Raw genomic sequence first — 14,603 nt, 5'->3', positions numbered from 1 at the left:
TATATATATATTATATTATATATATATATATATATATATATATATATATATATATCATTTTGCTCGCTGCCGGCAGGCGATGGGAGCAAGAGTATGTCTTTGCCCGTTCAAAATGTGGGGGGGGGGCCCTTTTGCCCAAACTAAAGGCTTTATAATGCACGTAACTTACCCAACTTTAGATCAAGGATCACCATACCAAAGCTAGAGGGCACTAAATCGGACATAATATTTTCTTCTGTATCTAGAGACCGATTTTCTGGACCATGACACCGCCTTCACGAATCGCACAGCCCGCACCATAGAAGCAACAGGCTCAGATTCGTGTCAAGGATGTGCTTTGCAGGTTCAGAATACCCCACCATGAACCCTGAGGCCGCTGTTCTGGGTTACGAGGCGCCATCTGTATATCAGGAGGTTCCTTTGCTGTAACCGGAGGCCCTCCCATGTGAGAGGTGGCTGCAGTCCCGGATCAAGAGGCCTTGCTTTGTGATATGGGGGACGTTTACTTTATCGAGAAGGTCCCTGTATTAGCAAGAAGGACCTTGCATTAACGAGAAGACCCCCGCATTAATCGAAAGACTCCTGCATTAACCAAAGGACTCCTGTCCGGGATTCGTTAACTGGCGACATTTGTTTCTGTGGGTCTTGTTGCAAGCAACAATTTGATGCGGGAGACGTTCTCCGGTACCCCCCTCCCCCCCCCCTTCTCCGCCTCTCCCTCCCCCGCCCTGAATGCAGCACTGCCCAGGAGCCCGCCCTAGCCGTGAGCAGGACCGTTTTGTTCAAGTCCGCTGGAATATTCTGCCCCACCCCAAGCAAACAATCCGTGACATCGACACTGTGCATAGCGATGGTGCATACGCGTGTGGCTATTTGTACAGACAACGGCCGATTGCCACTGTAGACAAGTTGTAAGTTTAAGACACCTACTTTGACCCAGTTTTCGACCGCGATGACACGTATATTAGTTACGCTTGGTCATGCATGACCACACACGCTATCTATGACGACGGCGCGCCAGTACCGCCGCCGGCCCTCCTCCCTCCCCTCCCGACGCCCGTATCGGACAGGTGCCTTCGCTCAGCCGCCGCTCCCAGCAGCTCGTGGCAGGGGGAGGAGGTGGCAATCGTCTGTGTCCCGAGATAGCCAGCCCAGGGTGCACCAGAGGTCTCTAGTGAGCCCCCTCCCCCCCCCCCTCGGCCACGGTCACAGAGGACAACGCGACCCCCTCGCAGGACGCCGTCCGACCGGCGTACCCCCACCCGGGCGGCACGAGAGAAGCGATCGTAGAAGAATAGACAGTGTATGGGAATGCACAAGGCCGAAAGAAATGACCTAGAAATGAGGATGGGGCCTTAGCTTGCACATTGCCGGCGGTCGGGGCCGAGCCAACGGCGACAGAGCGAACAGTCAGCCCATTGCTCAGTGACAGTCTCCAGTCAGCGTTAGCCGGTGCCTGTGTTGACTATTGAGTCTGCCACGCAGGGGCGTGGCCGGCAGCCCCTGTCACCGGGTGCCAAAAGTGGGGGGGGGGGGGGGCGACAAAAGGGGGAATTTCGCCGGTGTCAACGAGAAATAAACCGAGCGTCTGACAGTCCCGTTTCGACGTTCAGGAGTTTTCCTACAACATAGCGACCGTGTGAAACGCAGCAGGACCGTCCCCGCCGTCGCTGCACCGTTGCCGTGTCGAGCGCCCCCCTCCCTGTCCTGGTCCTGACCCTGCCCCTGCCGCGGCGGCGCCGGACCTGGCCGGCTGCCAGGCCTGCTGCCGAGACTACGGGCGACGGTGGCGCCGCCTGTGAGTAGCAGCCGGCGGACGGCCGTGTCGGGAGGACGGAGCTGGACTGTCCGGTCCGCTCCCGGACTGTCTGGTCTGTGTTCAGCGTAATGGACCGCGGCGGCTCGGGCTGTCGGTGGAGACGCCGGCCAGTGTGGCGCGGCTGAAACGGCGTCCGTCACGTGGCCCCGCCCACCGTGCCAGAATCAGACCAGGTTCGCGGATCTGCTTCTGGTCCGTGGACGAAAGTTCTCGTGATTCGCTGAGGGTGTAAGCCGATGTCGGTAGTTGTGTGCAAATCATGGTGTGCAAATGTGCGCCCAGCATAGCGTGCTGCTCATGATTGTCAATGGAATTTACTGCTGATGCGTCGGTGTCCGAAGCCGACGCTTATCCAGACTAATTGCCCGAAATGCGTTCTATTTGCACATATCCACCAGAGTAAAGCTAACTGATCCCTGGCCAACGCTTAAAGAGCGTCGCTGGAAGACGTTCGCGGCATTCGTTGTAAGCTACAGACCAAAGATACTTCCACCACCTGTGTCCCATACGGGACGCCATGCATGTCCAATAACAGCGTCGATAGCAGGGCGGTAGCATTCTCTACAAGGCGGCCGTAAACCGAGAGCATCTGGCAGCGTACCGCGCGCAGCAGCCTGGCGAGCGAGCGAGCAAGCCGACTGCGGACACCTGTAGATACTTGGGCGTATCACCTGTAGATACTTTGCACACGTCCTGCAGATTTCTTACGAAAGTTCCCGTCGATGTTTTCGATCCCGATCCACCCGTGTCTCCCACACATCGAGCCCCACACACGATAGGAGGAGAACGGCATGGGGTCTCCTTCACGTGCCTTCTCCATCGGCTACATGTCCACAGCAAAATCTCACCGTGCTCGGTTGGCAGGCCGGGTCACTGACCGCGACCCGGTCAGGTCACTCTACAACCTGCAAGGCTGGTCTCTGCAGTTGGAGAAGTCACGGTTAGCACGCCACACATCTCACCGCAACCAGACGGACACGCGGCTGTTCGAAGCTGGATAGCGTGAGCGGCGTCCGGCGGAACGCACCTTTCTATTGGCTATTGGCGTGAACCACGCGCCCGTGATAGGTGTAACTAGGTTGACGCCGCTTGTGCAGCCAGCTTCGGACAGAGATTCCATGCACTGACGCTATTCAAACGGCTGGGCCAATATCATTTTTCAATGTGGCGCCTGGTCACCGTTTGGTATGTTCTTAGTCCACAAGGCAATAACAGGAAGGATCTTCCTGACAGACAAATATAGTCCACGAGTCCAGACTGAACAATCGCTTGCTTATCGTTGCCGCGTAAGTCTGAATGATTAGAGCATTCTACACACATTACCCGACCCTGACGAGCATATTAAACACCAGTACACATCTACCCCTCCGTGCTTAAGCAATCGCACACATGCACTCATACCGGACGAAGGTGACCGAAAGCTACACACGGCTCACAAGAACACTGAAGATCCGAGTGCAAGCAAATGGCTGCGACGCGCTACCCGGTAACATGATCCTTTCCCAGTCAGGCATTGCTGGGAACGGCGGCTGTCGTGGGCAGAAGGCGCAGGCGTCATGCTCACGGGTCTCCCCCGCTTTCGAAATTTCCTCCCAAAGGAACCGTTCAAGCGGGCCTCGAAAAGTAAGTGGCCGCGCCATGACCATTTTTTTTCATCGAGAAATCGGGTTCGATTCCCGCCCAAGGAAACTTTCACCGGCTTCACTTCCGCTGGGGTGTGGTGACGCTAATAAACTACAAGCAATATGCGTCGATTGGCAATCCGGCACAAAGTTCAGACCGGCATGACAACGCGTCTCTCCGCGAGAACCATCCCCAGCCACCCCAACCCGGGTCACCTTACACGTACCGGCGCCCTATCCGCGCTCGCCCGTCTCCCCTCAGCCGCCCCTGCCCCGTCCACAGTCGCCCCAGTTTCTCCTCAGCCGCCCCAGCCCCACCCCAGCCGCCCCAGCCCCCGTACACAGTCGCCCCAGTCTCCCCTCAGCAGCCCCAGCCCCAGCCCCGCCCCCAGACGCCCCAGCACCGTCCACAGTCGCCCCAGTTTCCCCCAGCCGCCCAGCCCCCCCAGTCGCCCAGTCTCCCCCCAGCCGCCCCAGCCCCGTCCACAGTCGCCCCAGTTTCCCCTCAGCCGCCCCAGCCCCGTCCGCGGGCGCTCGTGAGCGGCCGTCTGACCCATCGGCCGAAGTCCGCCGTCGGCGCCGCTTTCTCCGTCTGCAGCCGCCGCCGCCGCCGCCGCCGGGCCGACCCTCGCCCCGACCGACCCCGTCACAGACAGCCCGCGGCCGCGCCGCGCCGAGGCAGACGCCTGCTCAGCACAGCTGTGTATTGACATTGGTCGGGCCGACCGCGCCCACGGCCCGAGAACACCACCCAGCCCCGTGCAGGGGTGCAGACGGACAGACGGACACACAGATATAGGCACAGGCACGCAGGTCAGGCCACCAGACGCCAGACAAGGTTAGCGGGACGAGAGAGGCCTGGCTGGGGCTGTTGCCATGGAGACAGCTCACGTTAGGCAGTACACAGCACAGGAGTGAGGCACCCGTGCGGTAGGGACCAGGCTGCCGGACGGGATATGTAATCTGGTAACGGACGTAACGGGACCAAGTGCACGCTCGCCTATCTCCCTCCTAAATCCTGAGACCAGTAATCGCAGGCTTAGGCTAAGCGGAGACAGCCCCAGCGAACGTGACGTGCCGCCCCAATCTGAGACACTCTATGCTCAAAATTTGTCTCACTCTGAAAAATATGTACCGATAAAATATGGAGCTTGCATGCTAGCATCTCATTGCAAACTGTCAATTACTTGAACATCTGTTTGGCAACAACACATATTTTCTGTAGAACAACTATGTGGAGACTGGAGCTTGAGGTTCAAAACATGGGACAATCTGCAAAAATATTACTGCTATTTCTACTTTTGCTAAAAATGGGCAGAATTTATTGTACTATTATGTAAAATACACATAATCCCCAGGATGGGCAATGTATTGTACTGCAAAACAACCTCCAGCTCACCAACTCTGCTGAAAAATAAGTGTACTAGCAGTTTGTTCCAAAGTAATAAAGTTCCCCCAAATAGTTTAACAAACATAGTAAGGTTGCTGCAAAGTGGATTACAGTGCATAGTGCAGGGAAAATGGAATATTACATAGGTAATGGAGAAATAGGATCAGTACAAGTTTGCTCCAAAACAGAATGTAGCTACCAAGGTTGCCAAAAAGATTAATTTAGTAGAGCCCATTCTCATACCAGGTGTTGAGAAATGGAAAATCCAATAGCATTGGGAGAAACAGGACCAAAATGGAACAACAGCATCCTAACAGCACTATTTCTTTATGGAAGAGTATGCTACCTAAACAATACTTTCTGGCCAAGTTCCTGATTTTCAGACTGGTTGTGTAAGGCACGATCCATATCCATGCACATTAGCACTCAGCAATACATAGCCAATCATAGTTAAGTGTATCAAAAATAAAACCAGGCAAGAAATCCACTCTGAATTCAAAAGGAAATGACAATAATCTCACTAAATTATCTACAGATCTGGTCTAGAGGACTGAAAGCATACCTTTCCAATGTGAGTCACCATGAAATACCATCACATACAAATGTCTCTGGTCTGGTAACAGGCACTATGCATCATCATCTGCAAACTATAGTCAACACCTTGCTAGCATGCAGCAGTGAGCAGTACAAAACCAAATTTTAGCACCACGAGCAAAAAAGCAAGCAGACAGTACAGGAGCCCTAGCAGACAAGCTGGCTAGCTGGGGTGAGAAATCCTGCAAAAGCTGGTTTGGCTTACAGATGTTCTGGATGCTCCCTGATGCATTCAATCATGGAAGTTGGTGGTATCTGACCAGTGCATATTCTGTGGATTGCCACAAACAGTGGGAAACCATCCAGGTTCTTCTCCCTCTCCAGCATCACGAACACCTCGCGAGCAGTCTCAGGCCCCTGGGCACACTGTCCATTGAGCATCTCCTTCTCCAGCACTTCAATGGTCTTGCCGGTCTTCACAAATGCCTCAGCTATTCTCCTGTTGCGGCCACCGTAGCAGGTTGTGATCAGGTCTGCCACCCCACAGCTCTCAAAGAAGGTGGACAGGAGGCAGCCCTTGTAGAACACTTCACCAAACTTTATCATCTCCATAAGACCCAGTCGAATCACTGCTGCCTTGGTGTTGTCGCCATAGCCAAGGCCATCAACAAACCCTGCACCACATGCCACAATGTTCTTCAAAGCTCCACACAGCTCAACTGCATTGGCATCATCCACAACCATGACACGGAAGTACTCTGTTTGTATGAGGTTTTTCAGCATGTCCTTCATAGGCAGGAGTTCTGCAACCAATGGTGGTTTCACAGAATTTTTCAGCAGCCACTTCAGGAGCTAGGTTGGCTCCCATCAGCACACTGGCCTCAATCTTCAAAATGTCTTGGATGGTATGGGAAAGAAGAGATATCCCACCTTCCTCCTTCAGGTCAAATCCCTTAATTAGGGACAGGGCCACAGCAGTTGGCTTGATCTTGCCCTCAAGGGTTTTCAGTGTCCTGCGCAAGAACTGGTGAGGGACGACAAAAACCAGAATGTCAGCATCTTTTGCAGCCTCAACCAAATCCGGAACAGCCACGACATTCTCTGGCAGTTTGTGTTTTGGAAGATACTTCACGTTCTCATGAGTGGTGTTGATGATTTCTGTCAATTTTTTACCATCAACCATTTCTTCAAAAACCCACATCTTCACCTCATTCTCAAACTGGTCATATTTCGTGGCATTCTTACCGATAATCTTGCTGATCGCAGACCCCCAATTGCCGGACCCCACCACTGTCACCCGCTTTGCGTCCGCCATCCTCGAGACCTGACGAGTGAATGGCTGCTTGAGTGTAAATATTCGTAGGCGAGTAACTCTCAAGGCCAACAGAACAGCAAGCGCTGGCATAGACCGCTGGTGGCAAACGCAGAATAAAATTTCGTTTCAATTGAAAGAACGCGCTGCGGAGACAGGAGGGCCCTAGATCGCACCGGTGAGTCTGCGCCAGGTTTCAGACCTTGCACAAGGTCACCGCAAATGAAATTGGCACTACGAAAAGACAAAAATTTGCTAAATTCTAAAATGACGTCACTAAAGGGTCCCGCTAAGGGGAGAGTCGATTTGCTGAAAGCCACAGGCATTCGGCCGATTACGCGGGAAAGAGAGGCGCAGAGGTCCCACGCCGCCCATTTAGGTTCTGAGGGACTCGAAGGACCTCTCGGGACCTGCGATTAAGGGCCTGATTTGAGGGCCCGAAGAGACCGATAGGTCGGCCAGAGTTTGTATTCAGGGGCTCCGGTCCGCAGGGCCAGCACTCCTGTGCCAGCCAGAGAGCCCTGCGCGCTGATCAGGCGCCCCCTGACTCCTGAGTCGATAAGGGTCTATATGTCGGTCAAAGGCCACCAGTAACGCGCAGTCGGCTCCGTGTCGGCATGGGCCTGAGAGCCCATTTCCAAAGCCGCGACAAAGCCGGATCTAGCAATTTACATCAGTTGGCGCCGCGCGTCTTTCAGAGCCTCAAAGCATCTAAAAGGGAGCCGTGTGCTGCCAAGGCCAGGGCCCCAATGCGACCAAAGACATTGTTCGAGGAGGCCCAAAGATCGTGGAGGGATCGCTAAAACCGACGATCAAGGGCCCAATTTGAACGCCCGAGGGCACGAAGGGCTCGTTGCAGGCTTATTCAGGGCCCCAGCTCGCGGGGCTGAGCCCTCAAATGACACTAGGCAAATATTTACTATAAAGAGGGCCCCGCAACTGCCCACACTGTGCTGTCCTTGAAGTCTGGGCAGACGGTGCTGCCATCTAGCCCTCGGGCGTGATACTCGCTTGGCTGATTGCGTGAAAGCATGTGGTAAAGGGATGACGTGACCGGAGTAAGAAATCTACCACCTGGTCTCCTACCTCCTGGCTACGTCCCTGCCCCTGCGCGCTGCTGTGCAAATGACCTATCGGCTAGCCTGCCGAGAAAAAAAAAACGGGGAATGTGGTAGGGTAACACAGCAGACAGAGATTCGCATAGGTATGTGCCAATCGTGAGCTAAGTTCACAAATCGAATGGTCTCAAGAGTGGGCAGGAACTAGGAATTGTGTCAACAAAATTGATGACTTTGTAGCGATTAACGAGTCCGGTAGCTGCGAGCCGTGCCGCTGAAAACGCCCTTTCCAAGGCATTGAGATTACAATGAACTGCATCACACGTTTGTGTAGCGGACAGAACGCGAGGCTCAAACTTTTGATTTGAGCGCAGCGAGCTTCATCCGGGGCAGTTTTCGGACAAGGTGAAATTAGCAGTTTCTCGTTGATATGTAACGAGTCATCGTATCGGAGAGCGTTGAGATTGCTGAGTGATTTAAATGCGGTTTATCCACCCACGCCAGCGGTCGGTTTTACATCTTTACTTGCTCTGATTGTTGAAATCTGACATCAGTTCTAAGAACACGTAAAGACAGTCGGACTCATGGCTTACGCTCCAGGTCGCCGGACTGGCTGCCCACATGTGCCCAAACCGTTCACCATTGTTTGCCATCGCATCGCCATCGCCGGCGCCATTGTCAGCTGCTCTCTGCATTCAAAGTTGTCTTCGTAGCCCTGCGATGCCGCGCCGCTGGTCTCGATTTGTGCTGTGTGGCTCGTCGTCGCTTGGAAAATTAAGCTTCCTACACACAACGAATTTGGAAAACTACATTTTATTCAATTCGTAATTATGCACAAAAATAACGCTTGTTTGAGCAGTTTGCATTCGCTGAAAGCCTGCGTTCAGACATGGGATGGTGTCATGGAATGGGATGGATTTGTCATGGAATGGTCAGACGCGGTCTCTCGCATGGAAAAAACGTCATGGAACGTAGATATTGCGCACGTGTGTCGCATTTCTTGGGCTAAAGCGAAGTCCAGCCATCCCCGGGCAACCTAATATGTGTGCAGGGAGCTTCAGTGGAACTGTACGCATCAGACTGCATCAGGAACACCCCGGCTCCCGTCGCAGCCTCGCAGGGAGGGAATGACAGCGTGGATATGTACGACCCCACGGACTGATGTACTTCTTATGTGCAGCAAAAAGAAAAGGTACATGTTCTGGATCTTAGTTTGACGCTTACGCTGCCTGGACTTTTAATTGTCGTCATTTAATGGCGTGCATCGTGATGCCTGTAATAAATTTGGTAATGGTGGGAGGGGGTGGGGGGGCACGTAACCTGAGGGTTACTATGCGCGTACACCTCTGACCCCAAACGACAGGTCACACTCGTGCGATGATATCCGTTCCCTTGGGTCACCACATCAGCTAATTGAAAAGCCTGCGTCTCTGTGACCAATCAGGCGGCGGGGCCCAGTGACGTCACCCGTCGATACGCGTTCTCGGCCAGGCGGCCGCGGCCACGCCTAGGCGCCGCGGCCGCCCGACAACCGACCGTGTCTTCGGGCGTGTCTTAAGACATCAGACACGGACATCTCCTGCCGCGATGTCCTTGGTCGTGTCTGGACTGTGTCGGCGGCAACGATCAGGACGGTGGCTGCCGCAGTTTCCACGGTGGAGCCGACAGAAGTGAGTGCGATGGGCAGCTGATAGGGTACAGCTGGGTCTGCCGTACGGTCTGAGGCGTTGTACACAGCTGCATGTGCGATCCGTGTTTACGTAGTCTGCTAGGCGTGTCTACCTCACTCTTCAGATACTTCCACCACGTTGAAGCCAGCGAGCAGCACGCCCACGGGCCAGAGGCGCACACAGGATTTTCGTGAGGAGGGTGCTTGGCTTCAAGGAGTCGCCGACAGGAGTTCTCATGAGGAGGGGCCACTGAGGGAGGGGAGTGGGAGGATGGGGGCTCCTCTAGGGGTTGCAGCTTCCGATGTCCATCATGTTTTCCCTACATTTTTTAGATCTCTTGAGGTCACGTTTTGCTATTGCTCTCATGTTGTCTGCAATTGGGCACAGCTTGGACGCTCCAGTGGATGTCTCTTTCGATGCCCAAAGTCCTGCACGGGGCTGAAAAGAGTTCGCATCCATCGTCAAAGGGGAGTCCTTGTGTGCATTTCCGTAAGGGCAATCTGGTATGGTGTCCGTTGGAGTTACAAACGCTGCAGCTGGTGGATAATTGGTTAAACTCAGTGGCGTCAAACACTGTCACAAAAACACTACAGCTGACGCAAAGCGCTGGTATAGTTTCCTATGCATTTGGGGGAGGGCTTCAGCTTCCCCCTCCCAATACCAGCCCCCTTCCCACACCGATTTGGTCTCCAACCTCCCATATTTGAGAAGAAATCTTTCCCAATCCGGAAGACGCCCAATCGATGGCGAATTATGGGTGAGTTTGATCAATTTCACTGCTGACCCCCCCCCCCCCCCTCCCCAAACACATTTTGCAGCGCTACGCCCCTGGCGCAAAGGCTAGTTGCCACTGCACTAAGGATCCAGATTCGTGCTTGAATGGCCCGAGCGTTTGATAGACGACTGATTTGAGTGTACCGCGCTCGCGAAAAACCGGGCGAACGAACGGCGAACGAAAAAAAACCAACGAAAAACCGAAAAAAGCTCGCGAAAAACCAGAAACAGCACTTCAGCTGTAAATCTCGAGCATGGCCATGGTTAAAGTTTCGTGCTTGGTGGGTATGGCCGAGCAACGTAACGACCGAAAGTCTGCTATCGATCATGGCTCAGTCGGGGGGGGGGGGGGGGGGGGGAGAGGACCCGGCCACCCCATCTTCTTCGGTCCGTCTCTCACCATATCTGACTCAGAAAAGATAGAAAGTAAAAAAGCGTGATGTGCTCTGACTGAGCTCCGCCCCCCCCCCCCCCCTCCTCCACTCCCTCGCTTAAAGGGAATGTTCCACATGTCATTACACTGAAGCAAGCGTCAGAAATGATGAAGTAAGCTAACTTACAGCTGTTGGTATACTTCCAAGTGGAAAAGACCGTTCTAGACAACGAAATTTCTCTGTTAAGTAAATATCCTTCGCAATGAGTCATTGTTTGATTGCGTCATAAAACACTCGTATGACGTTTAAGTGCTGCAAACTGGTCGTGCGAAATTGCCACCCTGGCACTCACTTGTAGTGCTTCAACCTTCCGAGAGGTGGCCGTGGCGGTGCTTGAGTGTTCTTGACTCAAATATCGTTTGTGCTTGTGTTTTGGACCCTTTCTCGTGGTGTTCTTGCACATTTGTCTGTGAGTTTAAGGTGTTTGACTATATCCGTATGCTCGGTTATGGCATTGTTTTTGACAAGTCAATTTACAGTTAATCGGTTAATTGCGCCATTCTTTACAAGTCAGTTTACGATTAAATGGTCAGAAGCGTTATTCTCGAAAATTTAGTTGACCGCGTGACATGTCTCTGTACTAATTATGGCCCATTTCCAACTTCTTGCATCATGCAGCGCAAAACGTACTTCAGATTTAATAATCCGAACCTTTTGTCCTCTTTCTTGCTTCATCCTGCATCTTCGCGACGCCCCGCTTGTCCGCGGCAGGCTGCATGCACTAGCCACGGGTGGGCTGAAAGGCCCCCTGGAGGGGGGGGGGGGGCATCCGGACGCCAGGCGCATGCTCCGCAGGGGGACCCCTGCGGGTGCTAAGTCTCGGCGGCTGGTCCCCCAGGCGCACGTTGTCCCCTCCCCCCTCCCCCAACCACCGTTAAGGCTCGGCGGTTGGTCCCCCAGGCGCATGTTGTCCCCTCCCCCCTCCCCCAACCACCGTTAAGGCTCGGCGGTTGGTCTCCCCAGGCGCATGTTATCCCCCACCTCCACCATTAAGGCTCGGCGATTGGTCCCCCGCCGTTATCCACTCTTCTCCATCACATAGCCCTGAACTAATCACTGTTTGTCGAAAGGGCTCTAATCCAAATAATCAATAACCAGATCGAAAGTGGAGCTGGCACAGCTCGACAACATTGGTCGAGAGCCAGTTGACGTCCGTTGTGGCGGGAAACGTGCTCACGACTGTCAGATATCAATGACTTGTCGATTTTGTTATTTTTGGTCTTCAACGCCGCGTGATCAATGGGGTGGTGGGATTTAAATGCCGTTTCTGTGGCGTAATGCATGCCTGAATAACCTTGAAATAGTCTGCACGAAATAATATGCATATCCTCTGCGGTCTTAACAGTTCAGAGAGTAGATATTTATTCTTAGGAAGGGGAAGTCTGTGAGCTGCAACGAATGATCTTCAAGATTGCTCTTTTCAATTCAAACCCCCCATCCAAATGTGGAACACTTCCTTTAAGAAAATCTCGGCTACGCCTCTGCTGGCAACTGACCAAGTTGTTTCAACGACTCGTCTTATTCCGTAATGGTGAAGTCTTGCTCTGCTAACGGTCGACAGCATGTGGCTTACGTCCACAAGCTTAGGTCACCCAGGTTTGCGATGGATTAAAGCGGCTGAAATAATAGCATATCCTATCCATATGAGATGGTGTAGGGGTCGCACGAGATTCATGACAGGAAAGTATACCAAATATCTTTTCACTGGTACTGCTTATTCAAATGGTTTCAATTTTGCCGCTGCATTCCACAGTCAACTAATTCTGGAACGCACAAAAAATAGTATAAGGGGACAGAACTCATCCCTTCTCGCTACCGCACCGGTGGCGCAAGGGATAGAGAGTAGCTAGCTCCCTGCATGCCAACAGTTGGTAGCAGTTTATTCTCTCCTCACATTCTGGGATGCCACTTTTACTGAAACTTAAATTCTGCGCTCACACATGCGCTGTCGAAATTCACAAAAACGCCCCATAACTGAGCTAGATGGTATATTAAGTCTACCTCAGTGACCATTTTCTGCGTGAAGAGGCCCTTCTTCTCGATCAGGAGGCCTCTTCGTGAGTTTTGAAGCCCCTGCTCTTGACCAGAGCCCATTTTGATGTTATAAATTTGAGAGAACATGTAACGATCAGATGTATTTTTGTCAACCAGTACCATGTTCTGAATAACGACGCTTATCATATATATATATATATATATATATATATATATATATATATATATATATATATATAACCATGACTCTTAAATGAAGGGTTGCCGATTTGTATGAGGTTTTGAATTGAAATGGCTATCTTAAAGATCATTTGGTGCACTTCACAGCCCTACCCTTCTTAAGATCTGAATCAATCTAGTTTCTGAGCTATGCGCCCACTAAGATGTACTGACTACTTCGTGGAGACGATTTCATGGTACTTCAGGCATACATGCCGCCATAAAAATGTTTGTCAAATCCTGCCACCCCATTGGCCATGCGGTGTTTAAGGTCAAGACAAATATGTTCGTCGAGTCTCTCATATCCGGCGTCCGCGAGCACGATTACCAAACATAGCGGCCGCCAATTGGCTATCAAACAACGTTGGGCAAGCTATGCAAAATTCCAGCACGATTCACGTTGTGTGCTGCATAATGCAAGAAGTTGGAGATGGCTCCTGGTTACCACGGAAATAAGACTTGTAATCCAATATAACCCAGTATGTGCATACAAGTAAACACATTAGACTCTCGGATAAATACTCAAGATCATCACAACAACGAGCAAAAACATATGCATATAGCGCTACTTGGTTCCGCAAACACCTCCGGTACCATCATGAACACCTCCCGGGAGACTGCAGCGTTACAAGTGAGTGCTAAGGTATCAGTTGTGCATGACCAGTTTACCAGCACGTCAACGTCATGCAAACGTTCCATGACGCAATACAAAATGACGCTTTTTAGAAATTTGATCCGAACCCTTTGAGTGGATGGATTTCTGGGATCAGTGCTCATTAAGCAGTGCTTGTTGTGTGAGCCCTGACCCCTACCATCCGATCGCGTAATTCCAGGCAACGGCAGAATTTAGTGGCGAAAACTTAACGTGCTGCAATGCTCGGCACGGTCCGCCCTGCCCTCTGACGTCAACTGGCCTTTAGCGCGACCGCTGCCACCGGCCGCAGGCCATATCTGTCAGGGGCAAAAAGCGAGCGCCTAAAGCGACTCGAACCCACCCCGCCACAGGTGGGTGAATCAGGAGGCAGGCGTTCTAACCAACTGATCCACCGGGGCGGACAACTGCATATTTACTGAATAGATAAAATTTGTTGTTTACAGCAGTCTTTTTCACTTAAAAGTATGACAACAGCTATAAGTGAGCTAATATCATCATGTATTATGCCTGCGTCGATATTTTCAAGTGTGAAACATTCCCTTCAAGCGACCCTGGAGACCCTTTGTCAGTAAGGAGGCCGATGGTCTGCGTTAAGAGGTACTTTCCCCAATTTGAGGCATTCCTTTTCTGGAAAAGGAGGCCTGCTTTTATTGCGGGAGGCCCCTGTTCCAGATCAGGAGACCATGGCTTAGGATAACTCGCTTCTTCCCTGCATCAGAAAGCCCCTACATGAATCGGAGGGATCGTATTCATGATTAAGAGAGCACGTTATGTATCAGGAAGCCCCTTTTCTGTACACCAAGAGGCATATTTCTTGACCAGGAGGCCCCTGTTCCCGATCAAGACGCCCTCCTTCGGAATAAGGAGGCCTTTTCCCTTGTCTGGAGGTTTATTTGTAAATCAGGGGGCTTGTTTGGGATCAAGGGACACTCTTTTAGGATAAAGAGGTCCACATGGTAGCTGGGATATAGTTCCGCAAAATAAGTTGGATCGGGGTCTGAGCAATAAAAGATAGTGAAATCTACTCCAGAAATCCATTGCCAAACGGGCTTCTCTGTGGATCTGACCCTTCTTCTTCTCAAAGTTGGGTGGGGCGGAGCCCAGTTTGGTGGGACTGGAGT

The 14,603-nt window shown here is 52.1% G+C and overlaps 1 protein-coding gene across 1 annotated transcript in view; it reads right to left on the bottom strand.

The window, feature by feature from the left end:
* The window catches only part of LOC119104484 (glycerol-3-phosphate dehydrogenase [NAD(+)], cytoplasmic-like), a 12,319-nt gene extending 5,455 nt beyond the window's left edge, over nt 1-6,864 (bottom strand). Inside the window, 2 exon segments of the mRNA XM_037228193.1 lie at nt 5,631-6,152; nt 6,154-6,864. Coding sequence (XP_037084088.1) covers nt 5,631-6,152; nt 6,154-6,770 — 1,139 coding nt within the window. The 5' untranslated portion in view covers nt 6,771-6,864.
* Between the last annotated feature and the right edge of the window lie 7,739 nt (nt 6,865-14,603).

Source organism: Pollicipes pollicipes, unplaced genomic scaffold (assembly GCF_011947565.3).
Source record: "Pollicipes pollicipes isolate AB1234 unplaced genomic scaffold, Ppol_2.1 Scaffold_6052;HRSCAF=7182_pilon_pilon_pilon, whole genome shotgun sequence".
In the NCBI taxonomy this organism is placed as follows: domain Eukaryota; kingdom Metazoa; phylum Arthropoda; class Thecostraca; order Pollicipedomorpha; family Pollicipedidae; genus Pollicipes; species Pollicipes pollicipes.
The sequence above is the reverse complement of the archived record's forward strand: the minus strand, read 5'-3'. Positions and strand labels throughout refer to the sequence as shown.